The 22105-nt window shown below is 47.9% G+C and overlaps 1 protein-coding gene across 1 annotated transcript; it reads right to left on the bottom strand.

The window, feature by feature from the left end:
* Nucleotides 1–666: 666 nt before the first annotated feature.
* On the bottom strand, nucleotides 667–20371 carry LOC119402274 (uncharacterized). Its single transcript, XM_037669407.1, has 4 exons — nucleotides 20298–20371; nucleotides 17699–17869; nucleotides 4460–4591; nucleotides 667–915 (listed from the first exon to the last, which is right to left on the bottom strand). The coding sequence occupies exons 1-4, from the start codon at nucleotides 20304–20306 to the stop codon at nucleotides 745–747; spliced, it is 483 nt and encodes a 160-aa protein (XP_037525335.1). The 5' UTR covers nucleotides 20307–20371; the 3' UTR covers nucleotides 667–744.
* Between the last annotated feature and the right edge of the window lie 1734 nt (nucleotides 20372–22105).

The raw sequence follows: 22105 nt of genomic DNA, 5'->3' as shown, positions 1-22105 counted from the left end.
CAGTCAAGTATTCTACCACACAGTCACGTCAAACGTAGCGCGCGCATATCATTTCAATAAAACTGACGTCTCTGCTCTAAATTGAGTGCTGACGCTACCTCAGACCATAACTTATCCTTTAAACGCCAGTGTAGTCGGTGCATCTGGTATGCACGCGATATGCACACAACTACATTTACAAAGACACGTCGATCCACCTCGTAACGCCTGACTCGAAACCACAAAATGCAGCGTAGATAGGTACTCCCTGACTACTTCTCATGAAACCGATCCCTCAATGGATGGGGAGTGATTATTTTTTTCATAATTTATTTGCATCTACCTCACTTTTTGTTCACGGTCAACGCAGATTTAAAATGTCAACCGTCGCGTCAGGATATATGACGTCATGATGATGGCACAAATTTTGGCGATTCTTGACGTCACCATAATACGTCATCACATGATGAGAAGTTTTTTCATCAACCGTGTTGACGCCGCCGACGCGTACAGTAAGTCTTCGCGTTTGGTGAGGCATCTAAGGCTTTCGCCTAAAAGCAGTAGTGTAGGCACGCCCACACAAAGCTTCCCATGTGCCCATTGGTCCGATATGGGAAGGACTTCAGAGTTTTATTGTTTTTTGTATAACAGCGCGAAAAGGAGAGGAAAAGCTTTGTAAGGCTCACTGGAGACAGGAAACAGACAGGACACAGAACACATTGAAGGAATGGTGAGCTCAGCATGTTCATTTGGCGAAAAGGCAGCTCAGTCTCGGCACCTTCCACCTGAAGAGCGTTCCAGAGCGTGGCAAAACTCTCTGATGACTTCGAACGGAGGATCGGGACATCGCATTGCTTGGCGCGCATTGTGCACATTGAAGAGAAGCCATGCCGTACGTGCACGCAAGCGTCCGTAAGAATGTCTCGCATCGAGGAACTGCCAATGAGGAAATGTGATAGTTTATATTAGTCCGCTGTAATAAGTAATATAATCTGCAAAGAGTGGCAGCGGTGGTACACATCCAATGCAGGCACACATACATTGCACTACTTCCAGCTACATGTTTCGATTTTTGTATGAGCCGATAAATGTGCTCTAAGGAAGCAAAAGCAAGAGGTGAAAAAAGTGCCGCGAAAGTAGAAACGCATACAAATCACAAGCCTTGATCAAAACTCCCACTGCGCCAGTTGTAGCGATAGACCACTCAGCTGCATATATGTCTCAGATAGCGACGCATGAAACCTACACGCGGTAACTCCGTTTACTCGATCATCTGAAAGGCATCCATGCATTTTTTGTCATATTACAACGGGTTTTATACAAAAGAAAAATAATTTGAAACGGGGGGATGGATACGCCAAATCAGCACCCAATAGAACGGAGATTACTCTGGCGCCACTTTTATGCTCCTTAATCTTGTGACTCATGGACATCGCCAGTTTGGACAACATACGTTCTTTTGCATGACAGTGGAATGAGATGGATAACGTTATGAAGGCTGGCAAAAGTTAATTGCGATGCTGATTAAAATGTACATTCGTGTGGTCACTCAATGGGTGAATTTTACCCAAATTATCTGCTCCATACCCAGGAGCCGACGCTGCCCCTTGACACAGCTCTTCCTCCGGCAGCCGTCTCAACCTTGGAGTACGTGGGTGACGCCATCACGTTGGCAGACCATGAGCGCAAGCTTGCCCGTATTAAGCTAAAGGCCTCGTAAAACGCCCAGCGTTGTTTGCGTCGCAGAGGCGGACATCACTACGAAGCTTAACACGATGTCGCAAACGTTCGCCTGGTGCGCTCGTGTTCCTCTGGTCACCTTCTCGCAAAGCGGTTGCCAGACAGCTATATTGGACCCCGTTACAACGACACGTGATGCCCGTTGAACGAATCACGCGATTAACGCTCCCATACGGTGGAGAAATGTCGGCGCGAACTCATCGGCGACAACTTTGCAAGGGCGGCGCTAAGTGTGCACGCTTAGGCAACACGCCGCGAGAAGGGAGTCATCGTGTGGCACTACAAGATTACGCAGACGTTGCCGACACACCAACGCGTGGTGAATAGATGAATGGATGCTATGAGCGTCCTTTTTATAACGGGGTGGTGACAAGTGTGCCACTACGCACGACAAATACATATATATGAATCTTTTTTTTTCCTTTCTTTTTCTTAATGTTAGCCTAATGTCTCTACTTCACTTAATTCTTTTACTGCAGGAAGAAAACGTCAATTCTTAGCCTAGTTGTCTGCCCTTTACGGCAGAATGTCCTCATTTTTTAAATATTTATTTTAGTCATTTCTCGCTAATTTTCTGCCACCAATACTCTAACCGTCTCTTACTTATTTCAATCGCGGGTTTGTTCAGCTTTCCATTGTTGTCCCTAAAACCCAAGGCCTCATGTAGGCTCGTGCCCAAACGTGCACCTGGGTAGATATCTCCACATTCAATCAGAACATGCTTCGCCGTTTCTTTATCTTGCCCGCAGCAACTGCATTGTTCTTTTTCCTTATAGAACCTCGCTTTATACCTACGCGTTCTAAGGCAACCCGATCTCGCTTCAAACAGTAAAGCGCTTCCCCTTGAATTATCGTAAAATGCATCCCTACTTGTGTCATTTTTGCCCTTTTGGCAGTTACACAAAGCCGGTTTTTTCTCCATAGCTGCCGTCCAGTAAATCCTCTCCGCCTCTCTGTCTTTTCCTTTAACGCTCTTTGTTGACATATTGCTTACACTACCAGCCGTATATTTACTACTGAGCCTCCTAGATTTTTTTCTCCACTGTGTTTTCACTCTCTTCTTATACAAATAACGGAACACCTTCTCTGCCCATCTACTCTCCTTCATATTCCTTAGCCTTTCCTCGAACCATATTTTGCTCTGAGCTTCCCTCGCCTCTAAACCTTGCCAACCAATGTCGCCCTTTACAACCTCATTTGTCGTCTTCCCGTGAGCACCCAACGCGAGGCGTCCCACGGTCCTTTGATTTATATCCATTCCCGATTCCACCTCTGCCCTTATGCACACCACTGAGTTCCCAAAAGTAAGCCCCGGAAGCATTACACCTTTCCACAGACCTCGTACCTATTGTATCCCCACAACGCTCTGTGCTTCATTATTGCAGCATTCCTCTTTCCTTTTGCTGCCGAGGCTTTTTCCTGTACCTCCATGTATCTATCACTGTCATTTACCCATACTCCGAGGTACTTGTATTCGCTCGCCCTCGGTATTTCTTGGCCTTCTATTGACCCCGTCTGATCACACGGTTCACTGAATACCACGAATCCACACTTCGTTACACTACATCCTAATCCAAGAACTTCCATGCTCGCAGCGCCTCTGGCGGTGGCCCCATGGAAGACTGACCTTGAGCCGCTCTACGTTTTCGCGAACTAATGTTTCGCTGTATATTTTCGCAGGCTTTAAAGTTTACTGAGCTTAAAGGCCACAGTAGCCTATGGAGGTGTTCTCTAGGTTTGCACCGGGAAGTATTGAGTTAAAGCTCTAAAAACGCTAGTGTTTTGCCCTGCAAAAGCGCTATAACTGTCACCAGAATACGAAGCCGTTATCTGTGTCACACGTTCCGTGGGTGTTAGAAACAGACACATGATGCGACGGACAACAACTCATGAAACAGCTTTCCTTTTCCGCTTTATTTTTCGCATCGCCATCCGAGGATGGATCCAATTTGGGTCTCTGGCTCTTTGCCGCTCAATAACCTATTCTTCTGGTCACGCTTCGTCGCTCCTATGGTCATTACTCACGATAGTATGGGGACAGCTTCTCTCGACGACAATAATCTACACACCGTTTACCTGCTGCTAGTATTGAAGTGTTTCCAAGGGGTATATTGACTGACATGTGCATACCTATATATTGTATTGTTTTGTCTAATAGGTTGAGTACGTCTAAACTGCAAGGCTATTATCTCGCTACAGTCAGTCAAGTGTGGCATCAGTAGCAACTGTCAGTGGAGATGACTTATTGGAGAACAGAGTTGCAAAGCCCGCAAAGGCATGTAGCCATATGTGTTACACAATGAGGTAAATATGTTTAATGAAGCCGACCTCTATCTCCTCCGCCCACAGGTTCGTGGTATGACTTGTCTCCATGTTAAGTGTATCCCGAACACAGCGTAGTCAAGGCATGCACTTTCGAGAGGATCCGCCCACTCTTCCGACCATTTCAAATAGTTGTAATAGTCGTACACTTCAGCCTATGCGATCTGGCATCACCTGTCTGCTGAAAAGTAGCGCCACAACTTTCGCTCTTACTGCCCACTGGATAATTGCTTCACTACCACGCAGCTAACCATGCAGCTCGGCGCAGGTCGATGAGACGTGATTTGAAACGTACAACACTGTGCCGCCCAAGTTTAGAAAAACTTTCGTTGTATTTTTTTTTCCTGTACACTGCTCAACAAAGCCAGCATAGCAAGGCCCTACAAAAAGGCGGGAGATACCCCGTGCTTTTACTGACCTTTATAGCCAAGGTATGGCGCAGCTCGCCCATTGTCAGGACTTTCGACGCATTTGATATACTCGCGAACGTATACAACGGATAGCCGTAATAATCCCAAGTGATGCGAAAGGGATTCGCTCGTTCACAAATCTGGAATAAAGGGGTATAATCAGGCGCTAAAAATGCCATATCCATGCACTTCGAGTTAAATAAATAACAAAATTATTAGAACTAAATTTTGCAGTGGAAAGGTATCCATGAAAAGGTGACGCCGGTCAAGAACACGTTCAATGTGGCTACCGAATGTCCTCGCGTAAGGTGACGATAACGAGTGCACTAGTATATTACAAGGAGAAGCACTTGTTCCAACTATAATGTAGTGGTACATATTTTGAGCAAGCACGTGGCGAAACATGCTGTTCTATGCGACAAATGTTTACTCCGACAGAGTAGGTTTATGTACTTACAAACTCCAAATGTTCCTGCTGTAGCCAAAATTAACGCTACATTGGGGTATCTTCTCAAACGGCGTCTGGTGGTTCTGTCTCTTCCGTACCTTGCTGGTGTATGCCTCTCGGGCTCGGAGTCCATGATTCTGGGCCGTTGCTTGAGCTACTGGTCGACCCTTACGCCACCACTCAATAAACACCTTCAACACATTCTTACTGTTTTAGGGGCGTAGCTCCTCTTAGTCTAACATTGTCACGTCTCCGTTGTCCGGCGTATCTCCCGGCAGCCGGCAGTAAACGGCAGTATCTGTCCGGTGGTGGTGGTGGTACAGTGTACTAGAATACTTTCCAGTGGCACGACCGCGCCTCGCTGCCTGACGCACGCGAGGGCACCTGCAGCGGCGGCGCTGCCATCGACCACTCTTGAATGTTCGCCCTGGCTCTCCTCTGCAGTGTACGTGGTACACGAGAACGTAACACGTATTCGGTTATGCACCGCCGCTGTTTTAACGTAATCAGGCTGGGTTTGCAATTATTTTCCGGGTTCTTTATAACCGCATTGGTGTGTTTAAGCTGTTTGCATGATTTCGGGCATCTCAGCAAGAAAAGCTGGTAGCAGACGAAGGCCAGTCGATGCGCTGTAACCTTTTTTTGCCCGTAATGGACCATTCAGGCAATGTGGCTATTTCGCGCGTACTAAATTTTGCGAAACGATTGTTATTCGTGAAACCAAATATCCGCGTGATACTCGTGATCATGAAAAACACGTTGTATGCAATATCAACTATCAAAAATCAGACACGAAAGCAGACAATTTTTGAATGACACGATGAGCAAAAAAAATACGAACTCGAAAGCATTCTCAATGTCCCACACGATTTTATTGCACGCGTTTTTCATTTGCACAAAAATTATTCGTGCAGCTTCAATGCACGAAGCAAGCAGTGTAGAAGTACAGCTAATTTAGTCTGTTTAGCTTGAGGTGTTGTGCTGCCTTTCTCTTGGACAGCACGTTTGCTTTGTTCAAGCCTTTGATAAAAAAATCAAGTCGTGTGGTAACATAAAAGCTGACTCTCTGCGTGAGCGCTGCATCCCAGCTTCATAGGAGTGGCACAATGAACCATGTGCAGGATGTCCATCACGCTCTCCCGGTGAACTTTTCGTGCACTAAAACAATTTGTGAAAATATCTTCAAGCCTTGAGAAAAGCGAAAGAGTTCGACTGAGGGGTAGAGCAAACCGCCCTGATCATTGTGGCGTACAAATGCTGCAGCATGCAAGCGGCGCCCTTCTTCTGTTGGAAGTAGGAGGCTGTCATTACATGTAGAACACTTGGTGGGCAGCACACACTTTCTCGCCACATATCCGGAAATGTAACAAGTCAGCCTTGAGTCGCTTCTCTGGACGTGGTACTCGTGTTCCACAGAATCACTGCCACGTGAATCTGAAAGTCCCGCTTGCTTTTCCGTGCAAACCTTCATTTTTTCAATCAGCTGTTGCTTTGGGGTTTCTTCCCTGTCCCCAACGTCGAGAAGAGAACTGATGACATCGCCTTCTGCATTCCCGCCTGCAACACTGTGTGCCAAATTATAGAAAGAGAGACAGTGAACAATGAGCAGAAACTGCTGTGGCGTCGGGTGTGTGTTGCAGCCGAATGAAAGTCTCACGATTCCGAAAAAGTTTTCCACTTTATCTTGGCTCAGCCTGGATGTCAACAAGTAGCGAAACCCAACTTGCTCACGCAAATAGCGAAGGAGCTCTAGAGTACTTGTTAAAGTGACTCTTAAGCCCTCAGCACTAGACTCGCTGAGAAACTTCTTCTTATGAGCATGACGCTCCCAGGCGTCCAGGAAACTGAGCATTTCCTTAATGCTTTTCTCACCTGCAGAGTCGAGTCTGAAAGCCTCGGCTGTGTATCTTGCTGTCATCACAGCAATAAGTGACTTCATTCTCATGAAGAACTTCTCTGTCGCATCAATTTTACCACAGCTCCTTTCCAACTGAGTACGGTAAAGAAAAAATGCTCGGAAAGGACCATGGCCAAACAACTGAAATGCATAACTTGCCCGCATTTTTTCGAAATTGTTGGGGCTCATGTGAACGCTGGTTATTCCAGGCATTGCTTTCATTGTAACAGCATTACTGTCCAGTTTCAGAGCTTCTCTTGCAAACTGCATCGAAACTTCTTCATCCGGGGTGTCAAAAGTTGTGGCAAGGAGTCTGTTTCGAACGTTTTTGACTAGATGAGGAAAATCAGAAAAAAAGATTAAGAACCGACTATTGTCAACAGGATGCGCTCTAATGTTAAAGATGCGCCACATTTTCCGATTCCAAACTGCTGCATCACATGTTATGTAGTCCACAAAGAGGCCGGCTCTTTCTGCCAAAACTGTGGACTCCAGAATAATTTTGGCCAACAGGTCTCCTTTCACGTTTTCGTTGCTCCCAAAAACACCAATAACTTGACTCCAGCTTCCAACCAATGGTACAAACATCACGACAAGGCCATGATTGCATAGCAATGTTTTGTCTTTTTCGGGCGTATACGGGCCGAGGTCCACAAAACCTTCAATCATCGCACCTGTGGTCACAGACAAGTGTTCAGCCAGTTTCATCTCATCGATAATTAATCCACCATCTCGGTGGAACACATCCAGGTGGGCAGCTTTTTTTTCAACACACTCAGCATCTTTTCGTTGAACACATAGCCACTTCTGTACTGAGCAGTGTATTTCCGGAGGGTCGTTTCACTTGGGAGTGCCAAAATGTTCTGTCTTCGCACATATTGGTAGAGCATTGGGCTTCTCATTTTAAGCAAAATGCATTCAAGCATCCATTCTTTGTCGTACTTCATGCCCCGCAAGCTCTTCCTTTTGAATGCCTCGAAGCACTGCCTGACAGCAAGCTGCTGCTTTGGAGACAACGAGCTTATCTTTTTAGCAAGTACTTCATCAGCTGTTGCAGCGCACTCGCTTTTGATTTTCCTGATGTCTGAGGCGAGCTTGTCTACCTTCGATAAAAGCCGTTGGTTTTTTCGGGTACATGCTTGCAGCTTCTTCGAAACACTGCCACGGCACCGTGAGCTAACACAAGGGCTTTTCTTACATACTTGCAAACAAGGGCTTTTCTTACATACTTGCAAACGACACAAGCCATTCCTTCGTTCGGTGCCTTGCCTTGGCAGTTAATGCTATAAACTGCTTTTGCCTGGTACCTAATTTGGCCTTGCAATCTCATTGTTAGGTTGGTTGTTAGACCGCTTTCCTCTCGTGATGCTGCGCCTTTGCAGATATGCATGTCATGCGCTTCCTGCACTGTAGTTATAGCATCTTGAATAGTTGCCACAGACGCGAAGCCACCTGTTTACCTAGCACGAACGTCTTCGAGTGCAAAGCACCGACACTGTTTGCAGTGAAGAACACGGCTTTTTCCACAGTGACCTCACCTGAAAGCGAGTCGAGGGAACATGAAGTAAAACATACTCCGTCTGCGTCGTGAAGTTCATGTAGCGTCCAGCGCTTCCCAGGCACCTTGAGTTCCATCACCGCAGCGACAGTCGCTGCCGCACAGACTTCGTTGCCATCCGCAGGTTCGTCAGCATCTGTTACCTCTGCAACCTCCCCACGTGCCTTTTTTCGTTGCGGGACTTCGTCATTGCGCTTCCTTTTTCGTTCATTCCTCTTGGGAGTGGGCTGCTTGCTCAGGTAGGCTGGCAGACTCGGCAAAATCGTGGGGACTGCGTCCGGAGTGAGCGTAGGCGTCCCACGTGGAATGCGAACTTCCTCACCATTTATACGGTGTACATAGTCCCTGACAATGTAGCGCTGCTCAAAATGCAGCTCACATACAGCGCAGTCTGCGGTTAGCGGCTTGTCCGCTCTATGTAGGTTTCTTTCCCCCGTGGATCTCCGTTCCGGGTCTGCAGGCGCCTTGAATATCGACAGCTTCTTCGCGCTGTTAGTTCGCACGTATCCTGTGCTGCACCCTGGAGCATAGCGATGATTCAGACGTTGCTTTGCGCTCATTGACGCCAGTGGCCACGTTCACATAAGTACAAGCAGGAAACACAACCACACATAATGAAAAGCCAGAACGAAATGCAATGGTCGTGCGCGCCCAAACCGGTAGCCTTCAAGAGTGGGCGACGACAGCACCGCCACTCCGGGTTCCCTTCACTGCGACACGCGCAGAAAGGCGGCGCCCCCTCCGCTCATTGCACTGAGTTCTTTTAGTTCACTGTAGTGGTGGTGTGCGGCGTGACCACCCTTACTGCGCATGCGCATACCCTCTCCACACACCCCCTCTCCACTCCCCCTCACCATTCCCCATGTCCTCTACCCCTCTCCCCTTCCCCTCTCCACTTCCCCTCTCCCTTCCCCTCTCCCATAACCAGTCTTAAAAACGGAGGGGGCGTGCACACATGAAGGCTCCCTAAAGACAATGCGCTGCGGCAGTACGTGATATGTATCACCCTCTCCTCTCCTACGCTTCCTCCTCTCCTACGGTCCCCCCCCCCCTATCTTGCCTCGCGGCGCAGCGGCGCCGACGCAGGCAGCGTCGCGAGGCAGTGTCGCGGCAGCGTCTTGATTGAAAAAACCGACCGCTCGCGCTGCGCAACCGTTCACTGACCACCCCGTATATATAGGCACTGGATTTTGACCTCCAAGGTAGTGCGTGTGTGCGATTGCTCCTGTGCGTGATTAAACAATGAAAAATTCACAGCGTACATGTAAAATTAAAGTGAGCTGCAAGTCGTCATAACTCTCATCGAACCTTTAGTATAAACGCGCCCGATCTCACGTCGGTGATGATGTACTGGGCAGAATTCATGGAAGATTCACGGTTTACCGATGAACCTCCGCAGCTTCGCCCACTCATCATCATTCACTCCGTGGATATGCTGTGATTTTTTATTGTGTAGGTAATTGAGTAACACACTCAGTCACACCAAATTGCAATATATATGTTCCAGGCTCTGACTTGGCAACAAGGCGATAGGCGAAAACTTGATACTTCGAGCGCACTCATCATCGTCCTCTTTTCCCTTCAAACCCACGCACAGAAAGTGGCAGGTGCTGCAGCCGTCCCCCTCCCTACTGGGGAAGCCGTGAGGCTGCTAAACGGCGCTAAGAAGAAATGAAAGAGGTACCTCTAGAGAAACTCCGACTGGGACGGTGATACGCTGGTTTGAAGGTGTTTGCGGTTGTTCTTGCGGTTTTCGATTCATTTTCTAAATAAGCCGGTTTGAAACGGTTCATAGACGGTTCGTAAACGGTTCATCAGAGCGCGGCGTCTACGCGCTCTGATGATCACTCTAAAGTGCTTAGCTTTACGGGGGCGTACCCAGAAGGGGCCATCGTATGGTCGTTGTAGTGGAGCACGTATTGCTTCGCCGCATATGAAGACGTTTGAGAAGCCGCTAAGGTGTTTTACGATAAATGGCAGCGCACACCGAGTTGGGACACGTACACGAAACACGTAAAGTAAGGACGACACTATCGCTGAACTTCAACTCTTAATAGCATTTTAAACCGCTAAGGTGCGGCTTGACAAACGTGTTCCGATGAGTCGCGCGAACAAGTGGAGGAACAATGGAGTCCATCATTACAACAAACCTACACGCGTAGCTGGTGATGTCAACGTTGCAGGTGATGAGTTTCTACAAAAAAATGAAACTCTCCGGCCACGTGGAGTGTTGTGTCAAAAACAAGTACTGCCGTAGAGCACTGCATGTCGTTGTTCTCTGCAATTTGCACGCCGAGAAGCACAGGAGGAAGTCGTTCCGTCCATGGTGTGCTGCTGTCGATGCACATTAGGGGTGCTAGACAGGATGGCCCGATATTGGCGGTAGTCGGAATCTCTGCGAGCTCTAGCGACACCCCCTTTTAAACGAACTAATCATAAGAAAAGGGGAAATCCCGCCCTCAGCGCATGCCGCGTTCCATTCGTTACGGTGGAACGCGGCGTGACGTCAAGGACGGTCGACAGAGGTGGGTGGCGTGTTCAAACCAGCGGCATCTTCTCTAACTTGTTTGTCGTTCCATTGCGTGCAGAAGTGCACCCATGCTTGAGAAGTATCAGAAATTTTAGTACCATTTTTTAGAGGTATGGGCTGTTTAAAATTATTTTCATGCGTTTAATGCCTGCACTAAGTATTATGTAGATTAATTAATACCTTAGCCTCCGAGGTTAGCTCCGGCTGAACTTCTTTCAAAAGCGCGCCGCCGGATCTAATCGCGGAGGCCGCATCTATCATCATCATCGCCACCACCATGATCGGTCTCTATCTTCTAGGCGTTGCTCGGCTGTCGCGCCCTCTCTTCGTCCTCTTCTTCAGCTTCTTCTTGCTCCCCAGACACGTGCGACTGGCTGATTAGCTAATTAGCTAGGCGCTAGACCTAGCTAATTAGACCTAATTAAGATGGCAGACCAATTAAGACCTTGCTGATTAGGCATTAGCACATTAAGGTCATGAAAAGTAAATAGTAAATCAGATAAGTACATTTATTACAATGTCAGTTAGGGATTGCTTATTAAGACCAAGTTATTTATTAACAAGAAAATTGATACTGAGCTGACGCGGTCGTCACTCCGGAGCAGACTGAGTTGACGTTCAGCCATGTGAAAAGCTTGAACAAGCTACTAATTAACGTCCATCGCATGAAACGCTTGGCAATCACGCTAACTATCGCAGTCATGAGTTGAACTAGGGCCTTCTCAGAATCAAAGAGCTTGAAGCTGTGCTCGCGCGCCAATTAGTTTGATTGACTGGCGCCCACGGCAAGGATCGGGCTCCCAACCACGTTTGCTCTTGCCGAGGCACGGTACTCGTGCCGCAATGCGAGGGAGCGGCAGGATACGGATATCAGCTGCGACGTAATTTCATAATATTTGTATCATAATATTCGACGTAATATTCGACTGTACATAAACAAGCTGGACGAGAGTGCTGCGTGCGAGCCCTTGTTTCATTCGAGTGGAAATTTTCATGCTCAAGGTGGAACAAAAGAACTTGCCAGAAAGACGATAACTGCCCACAAACACTCTTGCGGAAGGCACGATGTGGAGTTTGCAGAGAGATGCTGCGGCAATCACACTGGGCTTGCTGCACTTTCCTAGCGTTGGCTGACTGGCGTCGAAACTAATGCGTTCCTTTGCGAACCACCGCAAACGCCGCACATGCGTTTGTAACGACAGGCGCGTTTTAGATGCGAAGCAGCTTTTCCTGGGGGCTGTGTCTCGCGGCGGTGGTGGCGTGCGCGCTCCGATGCGCATGCGCCTACTCTCTCTCCCACTCTCCTTTTTACGCGGGTGTTCGGTAGCCTTCTCTCATCTCCTCCCCCGCGCTACAGCCGTGGCGCAGCCTCTCCTTCCACGTATTGCAGCCGCGCCGCAGCCAACTACAGCCTGTAACCCCCTCTCTCCGCTCTCTCCCATTTCATGTGTACATAGCGCGTGCGCTCGGTCGGCGTCCATCATTCTCGCTTCGCCACCGTTCAGATGAGTTGTAGCGTCAACGTCGGCGCCACTCGTTCACTCGGCGCTAACGGAAAGCAACGCACAAGTACACCGTAATGATAACACACACTAAATACAAACCTCACACACTAATGGAAACACCGAGTGAACGTAACGGGAACTTGGTGTGCACCCAATGCTGTTTCCCATACCCTCATGGTTCCCTTGAGTGGGAGATGGTGTAGTATTTCAGGGGCGAAGCTCCTTATAGCAACACCTGGTCGGTCATCGCTCCATCCGGCGTAACCCCGCCGTCGCGTCTCCCGTATCATTCAAAAGATGGCGCTGTCCCACAGAGGTGCATGAAAACTGCAGTTGGGTGACGATATACTAGATGGCGCTGTCCCCTAGAGATGTGTGCAGTATGGCGGTTGGGTGAATGCACGCTAGACGGCGTTATAGGTGCCGCTGCTCTCAGATTGGCTGCTGCACCCGTTATCTCTCATTCTCCTTGATCGTCGCCGTACGTGGAGGAGAGCGCTTGCCGGACCATGGACGAAGAGGAGCGCCGGGTGCGGAAGGCCGCTGCGTCTCGTGCTCGTCGGCAGGATCCCGAGGTGCGAGCTCGAGCCGCACCTCGGGATTGCCATCCCTGTCGCCATCTCTGTGCGGCTACAGAAAAGATGAGCGGAACTTGTCAACAAATTTTCTTAAGCCTCCTGCACCGCAAATCCACTTTGCATCTAAAAAACGCCATCTCTGTCGCCATCTCTGTGCGGCTACAGAAAGGATTAGCGGACCTTGTAAACAAATTTTCTTAAGCCTCCTGCACCGCAAATCCACTTTGCATCTAAAAGACGGAGCTATTTTATCGGCGGTAAACGGTTGGCGAAGCCTCATTACTGAAATCTAAATCAAATACGAACATTATTTGGGAATGAATGAGTTTAATAATGCAGCACGACGACTACAAATATTCGAGGTGGACGCCCCTCGCTTCAACAGCCACCGCCATCTTACCCTACGTATGGGATCTCTGCGAGCGTTAGCGTTGAACGCTATATTCCAGAAATAGCGTTTGTACGTAAGAGCTCGGGTTACGTTTACGTTCTGCTCATGCGCGGTTGGGAGCACGCAACGCTAACGCTAAATCCTTGCGTTTGCTGTTTTCCGCTATACTAAAACTCGCTAATGTGCGAGATGTCCAGTACTTCGGAGATCTTGCGGAAAACCGCCTAGTCAAACTGGTTATAATTTACGGCACGCCATACCTACTGACCCAGACTTCGACAATAGGTGGAGCGACTGTTGCTGCAGTAATGTTCGTAGGTTCAACAGCTTGGAGACAACGACTACAACGGTCCATGCACGTTCAAATATATATTGGCTCTTGAACAGGAGGCAAAGGGCCGACGATATCTATGCGTATATGGCTGAAGTGAGCATCAAGTGGTGGACAAGTCCCTACTGGGTGGGCTGTGTGCCTAGAAATGTTGGCCCACTGACATCTGAAACAAGCTCGCGTCCAGTTCCCAACGTCAACTTTATACAAGGCTATTCATAATTCGAGGTTACTAGACGTTGCGTTGCCCTATTTCCCGGGTTTGATGGGAGTGCAGGGCCTCAAACACGTCTCGGCGAAAAGCTGATGGTACGCATGGACGACAAGAGCCATTTAAAGTATCGCAGATAATAGGAACGTCACTGCCAGGTATTAAAACGTCTTCAAACACTAGTGAGGTACCTGTGGTGCGGATAAAGCAAAGGTCATCGTCATCATGCGGGGGGTGGCCAAGCATGTGAAACCCACGGGGGTCACACATCCCCGATCCAGTATTGAGGTTGAAGGTCTGCTCCCTGCAGCGGGTACCTTTGTTAGCGCTTACGCGAGCCTACCCCACAACACGTACTTGCACGTTGTCAATTCTTGCCAAAGCAGCGTCACCCAATCTAGAGTTGTGGGGGACAGACTTGTCGCCATATTTTCGCTGTTCACGCTGCGCGAACCGATCTGCTACGGCTGCACTATTACCAACCAGCTATTACCAGCCAGTCAGGCTCGGCTACGGGCCTGACTGCTCTATTCAGAACGCGATAATCATCATTTTTCCTAAACTACTAATCACTACTTTTCATCGACACCATATGCAGCGCTGAGGACCATGGGCTCGCTGAAGGTCCCACTAACCCAAGTTCAAGCATGAGCTCAAATTCTTGGCTAGCAATCTGAGGCGGTCCGGTGGTAGGCGACGAGGTCGTGCATAGACCGGTTCACTTTTCGGAACGATATGATGTGTCACTTCATCTGCGACAGGTGCGTCATTGAAGTGCGGACGAAAAAGATCCGCAACTTCCGCAACAACTCCAGACCATGGAGTCGGCATACTTTTGTGCGAGTGCTGGAGCTCCACTAGTGGAATACTTAATATGATGTCTTGGGCACTCGAGTGGCTTTCTGTGTCGATAAGACGATGTCTGGTCTGAACGAGTAGTTTGAAATGCTGCAAAATGCCAGCTCCAATGACAGGACCGCTAGGTACAAGAAAACAACAGAAAAATTTCTGCCTCAGTCCAATGTCCAGTGTCACCGATCGTAGACCGTAGGTTTTATTGGTTGAGCCATTGGCGGAGGTGAGTGAAGCTTCAGAATGGTCACGTCGGTGAAGGTCCGCCGACGTAGGCGGAATTACGCGAATTTCGGCGCCGGTGTCAATGAGGTAGTGAAGCTTGGTCACGCGATCGGTCACGTGGAAGAAAGGGCTGGTTCCTGGTCCGACAACACTGGCCGTGCTCAGTGCTTGGCCCAGTATTTCCCCGTGAACTCGGAAGGAGGACAGCACTGTCTAGCATTAGTCCCGTAACGAGCCTGGTACCAACAGATTGAAGTCGACCGAGGTGATGAAGCAGAAACTCGGCGGTTGCGTCCATTAAATTGTGGCTTAGGTGGTGAACGACGAGCTCGTGGACAAAATCGAGCCAGTTCGTGGCAAGCTTGTCAGCCTGTTGCGCAAGGCTTGCATTCGGCTCAAGGATGCGCTCGAGGCAGGCGTGAAGGAATCATGTGTCAGTGGCAACAGCATAAACACGGTGGACAGGAGCAATGCCTCGGACTCCGACTTCCATAATTATGTCTTCATTCTCAGCCAAAACTTCAAGATGTTCGGAGGACGATATACTTAGAATCATGCGTACCTGGTGAGAAAGTCGCTGAAGAAACAGATCTATGAAAATAGCAGTGTCCGCCGACGCTGAGTCGCTGCCGAGACTATGTCGCATACGACGAAGCAACTGCGTTGGCTTTTGATCAGCTTGTTCTTCCGAGGTAAGCAGAAAATGCACGCGATGTTGGTCAGATTCTTTGATGCGGCGTAGAAATGCTGCCTTGAACGCGTCGTTCGGATTTTCTGCCGGTGGCTGCAGAATGATGTCACGCACGACGGAGGGGTTCGAATTTGTGAGAGCGCCGATAACGCAGTCGTACTTTGACTGATCTGAGAGAATACAGTTTGGCCGGAAAGGGCACTCAGTGGTGGTGAACCAAAGAGTGAACCAGGGTCTGCCAGCGAAAAGATTCGAAGCTTGACGGTTGTAACATCCGAAGCAGCGGAGGAAGCGGTGGCGTCTTGTGTATGCGACATACCTGGCCTTTATTAATGAAGAACTTTCCAGAGGAATCGAAGTGCTCGGCGCGGTCGCGTGGCAGGTTGCGTGTTCCAATCACGTCCGGGTCACCACTTGTAGGTAATTGACTAACACACTCATTCACACTACATGGAAATATATATTTTCTACACTCAGACTTTGCAGCACGGCGATCGGCGAGAACGTGATGCTTCGCGCGCACTGTTTTCTTTTTTCTTCTAGTCGAAGCACAGAAATAAGTAGGCGCTACAACTGTATTCCTGCAGGGCAGACTTTCGTGAAGTCTTATAAAGGCTGGTAGCCCTGCTCCTCGTATTAAGTGCGGAGCACTTTAGGAGGCCGGGCTGTTGTAGGCTGTGATTGTACGCTGTCGTGGTAGCCTGGCGTAACGCAGGCAATTATAACCATCTCAGCACGCGCGCTCGCCAAAGAGAAGTCTTCTTCCTCTTGCTTTTCGAGCACCCTGACGATGATATTAACGCAGTGGAAACCCCATATGGCATAGCCAACTGTAGCATATTGACCACGCGTTCACGACAAGGTGACGTCTTTTTCCTCTTGTTCTTCGAGCGCAGACAAAACCACGTATAAAAATTGAAAAGACTAAGGAAGCAATAAATGGAAATAGAAAGAATTGATAAAACAGGAAGAAAAATAGAAATAAATAGAAATAAAGAGAGGAGAAAACAAAAAACCGAAGAGAAAGAAGAAGGATAACCAGCTCCGCCTTTCCTTCAGGCATTGTGCCACTAGTGTGGATCTGCCTTTATTTTTTTCTTTCGTTTCGTTTTTTTTTGCCCAAGTTCAGCTTCAACTGCTGCTTCCAATCCCTTGCCCGTAGAGACATTCAAGCTAACCTAGATTACTTGCGGGCATGTCTTCCTCATCAAAGAGTAGATTCGCACATGATAAATGTGCATACATTTTAATAGCTTTCATTTTATGCGAACAGTACTTATTAGATAATGTCAACCGCCGAAAGTTTTCCACCAGCATTCCCAAACACAGCTATATTCTAAACGCCATGTTTTTTCGCAATTATACCAAAACGGCGAGGTATTTAATCAGCGTGGTCATATAAGGTTGAATACTGGGCTAGTTTGTGATTGATCATGATAACGTATAGGTGAAATAGCGCAGTTTGACGAGCAAAAAGGGGCAAGATACAACACTGGCTACACTAGCAACTAATTAGATTTCTGAATTAATACTTCATATATATCAGCACCCGCGCACCCCTGATGGTCACATGTATGAACAAACATGCCGAATGCATTCCTATCAAAGAATATGCCCCGGCACAGAATCACCCGCGCTACCTTGACCCACACAGACAGGAACAAACAATTCAAATGCAGTCTCATCAACGAATATACACGGCACACACGAGCGATAACTCAAGGCAAGCCTTGTCCTATTACGCGAGTGTGTACCATGTATGTTCTTTGATGCGACTGCATTTGAATTAGTTCTTACCTGTGTTGGTCGGCGGCGCGCATGTGCACGTGTATGTAAAGTATTGTTTTTGAAATAAAATTAGTTGTCAGTGTAGCGAAGCCCTCTCTTCCTCTTCCCTTTCGTCCTTGTCAAAGTGCGCTAGTTAACCTCTAGGGTAAGGTGCTCATGCAAGGCGTTCAGCATTATTTGGTTCAGTTCAGAATTACACGTACTGCAATAAGTGAACACAGATGAACCTGAAAGACACCTACCGGTTGTCGTACTCTCTTCACGGATACGCAGGGCTCGAAAAGGCTTTCGTTGAGGAATTTTCTTGTATTCTGCATGACGTACTCAAGTGCGGACATTTCGAGGGAGAGGCCCGTAATTATCGACGGATTCGTGTATGTGCTTCCCAGAGAGACCGTGTACCAAGCTTGCTCCTGCGAAAGCAGTGAAAGTAAATGAAAACAAAAATGCCCGTTAAACGCTTCGGGAACACCCCCGCGTGAAAACTGTAAATGCCATATTGGGCATTTCCAGCTAGACATCGGCCTATGTTCAGCAACCCCCCAAAAAAGTTAATCTGATCTTGCGAAAGAGCGAACTTCTACATCGTAAGTTGTTATGAGCTCATAACCGCCGATTTTGGTGCCGTAGTTGTCCGCTGCCGCCGCCATTATCTGTTTCAGGTACCGGGTACAATGACAAAATAAAGGGTTCGAACCGAAGAGAACAAATGTACTCTGATTGTTCGTCGAGTATTTTAGCACAAGGCTATGGCAGTGCTTGAAACCTCTTCGGAAACAGACCTTATACATGCGCCATGTCGGGTAAGGAACCAGTTAACAGACGTTGTATTGCGGACCAAAAGAGTGAAATACAATTTCCATTCAGTGGAATGCTTTTTTTTTCTAATTGTACCAGGCATCGCACAATGTGGTTTGCATGACCAGTGAATAGTTAAACGTTCCCACCAATTACGAAGGGCTCAGCCCATGATAGTGGGTTTATTTTGTCCTTTCGTGTAGTCCCTGGCAGCGCAAATAAGGAATGATATCCTAACACTAGGACAGCATAGTGACTTATTGACCTTCGACCGAGTACGAACGGTTGTTATTTCTCAAATGCGAATGTATTCGATGGCGAAGGGAATCACTAAGGTCTGGGCTTGTTGCTGTGACATGGAACTGGTAAATGCGCAGAAAACAAGGACGGAGAAGATGCTAATAAGGCTTCTGACAGCGCTGGCGCGTATCAAGCCTCTGCTCTGTCCTCGTCTTCTCTGATTTGACCCTGTGAGCGATGTGGACACGTCACCTAAAGAACCATGAGGGCGCATCTGGGCCACTTCAGCTGCTCCAGTGCCCAACTGGGTTGTTCACTAAGAGCCCGCCATATGGCGCTAATTGCCTAGGTCTCGTCTTGGCTCGGCCGTAGGGGAAGGGAACCACTGTTGGCTCTGTTTCTCATGACATGGACACGCCGGCCCTATCATGAAAGCAATCTCCCAAGTGACGAGGTCTCGTACAGTCTGCAGCAGCATTCCGATTGCGTCACCGTGGCAACTGAAGATCGCGGTGTATGTGCTGCGAATACCCGCACACACACTCGCTGCGTTCCTTGGCATTGAAGATGATACCCTCAGGTCATCGAATAGCCATCATATTCGACCGCCATCACGGTGTGGCGGTGTGTGTCTTGCGTCATGTGGAAGCCATCTAAAGGTTTAGGCTAATTTTTCCGTTTAGCCATCTGCCCGTCAGAACCCTTGCCCCTTCCGACGAGATCCTACCCTTTCCGAAATTCAAGATGGCCATTTTGCTCTCGCTAATTAGAAATTGGCCTCCGCTCCAACGCGAGCAAGCGCCATCGCAAGTTTTTTCATCCGCTTCCGTGTTGCGGCTTCGAATGGTGACGGCCGATACGGCACCGTAGACCGTCGCCCCTGGGAGTGCGATAGCAGCCCAAGGGCTAAATAATCAAATATAACTTGTAGAGAGGCCTGGGAAACCCTGCTTCGAAGAAGACGTTGTTTCCCAGCAACCAGCCATCCGCCTGGCGGAAGAAGGCTCGAAGAGTGAAGACCTATTAGCCTCCTTCTAATCAAGGAGGTGCCGGTCCACACCACCTAGGCCTGTGCGCCGGGGTCGCGGAGTAGGCAGCTTCCGTATCTGGTGGAATATAAAGTTATCATCATCGTCCCATGACTTAGAATCTAAAATGTTCAACCCACGTGAGCCCCGTGTCACCAATTTGGCAGATATACAACCGGCATGCGGTGGTCACCGAGTTTCCCTTACATAAAAAAGCTTTTCGCCGCGCTTCTGCAGACTAGCTCACTTAAAAACGTCATTGTCACTACCATCCATATTGCTCATCAAGCTGCCAGCCTCATTCTGCATTACATGCCAATTTGTTGCTACCGCATTCATTGCTTTGCCCTTGCATCGAAACTATGACTATCTTAACCTGCACATCGGCGCACTCCATGCAATACTTTCATCTACGATGAATCCATATGAACTTCCTCTTCTTTCTCCCATTATGTAGAATTTCGCCATTCGCTCGGCCATTTTGTGTGCATATATTGCACGAAATTGGCGGCTAGTAAAGGAGATCTATGTGTTACGGCAACAAAATGAACAGGACACAACCTTCAAGATCCTACGGTCTAGCAGGTAAGCGAGGTGAACTGTTCGATTAAGGAGGTCACACACTGAAGACAATATGCACTGCTCGGTCGTTCAACATGTACAACTTAGTGCGATGCCTAATGAGTGGCGATATAATACGTCGAGTGCGCTTTCACGCAACAGAACGGTAAAGTACGCAAAAAAGCGCATCCTTACACGCCATGAGACAACTCACCAAGTCCATGTAGTCTTGCTTAGAAGATTTGAGTGTATTAGGCAGTGCGGCGATACAGGCACTCTGGGGACTGGTCCATCCTGCTGAAGCTATCAAAATGACGATGTCTGCCTTCAAATTGCTGTGACAAAAGAACGGCGGTCATGAATGCACGCATCAATTAGCATAGCACGCTTTGAATTCGTTTCAATATTAATACTTAATTGGCTTCAGCTGTTGCAAATCCGAGATCCTCTCTTGCAAACAATACGGCACCTACGTATGTCTTCAAGGATGACTTTGAATAAGTTTTGTTTTGAACATCTACACACACACACACACATATATATATATATATATATATATATATATATATATATATATATATATATATATATATATATGTCGGAGGTTCGGTCACTGCCGGCGACAAGTTATCTTTTCGTCCTGCTTACTTTCTTCACATTTGTATCCTAATTACTACAAGTAACACCCCCTATACTTTCCTTGGCATTATTGTCTGTTCGTTATCATTAATAATGTGTCTAACAAAGAAAATGCGAGCCCTTAAGAGTCACCTTCTTTCCTTTGAATATATATATATATATATATATATATGTATAGAAAGGTCAGACTCTGACCGAAACGTTGACATAATAAATGAAGTTTTCTTGAAGTGCCACCTGTCATACTCATATATATAAATATATATATATATATATATATATATATATATATATGGGAACAAACAGACAATATTGCCAAAGAAAATATAGTAGATATTATTTGTAGTAATTAGAATATATATGTGAAGAAAATAAAGCTTTGTAGAAGAAATGCCAGGCGTCAAGAAGTGAACATTCCAGGACGAATGCGAGACCTTCGGCATTTCCAGGGTGGCTATCAGCCGGCCGACCTCTCCGCCCCAACTGCTCCACTCCCGCCATAGCTTCACCTTTGCTCTCTTCCTCTCTATCCAGCTTCACCCTCTCCACGTCGCTACCCTTTCTCTACCGGGCTAGACTCGTTACACTAGGCTTCCCTCTCACCCACTTAGCTTGACTCATACTCTCGCTCTCGTCAGGTTTCACTCTCGCAGCTGAGCTGAAAAGGGTGGACGAAGGAGCCCCAAATATTTACGTCGTTTTAAACAGCTCTTCGATTAAAAATCAATGTTCTTCTCTATCAGATCCGGCGACCGCAACTTCATGCTGCGTCGCCCAAGCTCTTTTCATAGCGGTCGAAACCGAACGAAGTGCATGTCCAATGCACTGTGGCAACATGCGATAAGCGAAGCTATCGCGCTTGTTCCGCTGCCGCGTCTTGTCATCAAAACCTGGTGTGTTGCCAGGAATATATGTATTCGGCGCCGATGCTATTGTCGTATTCATTGAACCAATCCACTTGTTTTGCACTTGCTTCGATCACGAGCACGGAGCATCAAAATCGGACGCTCAAAATCGAACTTAATCACAGAGTAGCCACATTGTGTGCCTTTCAAGTGCGGAGAACTTTAAGAGGCTGGATTTTGTCCATCCATGCATTTCTTGTGGCGTGGTCACGCTCGCAGTAAGGCGCTCGATACAGTCCATAACAATGCTAGCAATGCTCAAAAGGGGGTTTACATGAACGAACAGTGTCTAAAATGCTAAAATGGACAGAGGCCACCGAGAAGTAATAGCAATAAATAACTAAAAAGTGCTAAAAACTGTTGGGAAACCTGCCGCTGACTCCGCGGCTGCGCAAGAGAGGGTGCCGCCTCCGCCTCGCCGAGCGAGCGAAAGCCCCTCCTTCTGCGCTTCGCCGGCGCTCGATCCGCTAAATCTGAT

Source organism: Rhipicephalus sanguineus, chromosome 8 (assembly GCF_013339695.2).
Source record: "Rhipicephalus sanguineus isolate Rsan-2018 chromosome 8, BIME_Rsan_1.4, whole genome shotgun sequence".
NCBI lineage: Eukaryota > Metazoa > Arthropoda > Arachnida > Ixodida > Ixodidae > Rhipicephalus > Rhipicephalus sanguineus.
The sequence above is the reverse complement of the archived record's forward strand: the minus strand, read 5'-3'. Positions and strand labels throughout refer to the sequence as shown.

Bases quoted from the DNA above. Each gene is read 5' to 3' on its own strand.
- LOC119402274 (XM_037669407.1), bottom strand. The intron at 4,592-17,698 runs GTAGGTGTCTTT...CCTTTATTCCAG, and splicing joins TGAAGAGAGTACGACAACCG to ATTTGTGAACGAGCGAATCC. The intron at 916-4,459 runs GTCAGTAAAAGC...CCTCATTGGCAG, and splicing joins GCCATACCTTGGCTATAAAG to TTCCTCGATGCGAGACATTC.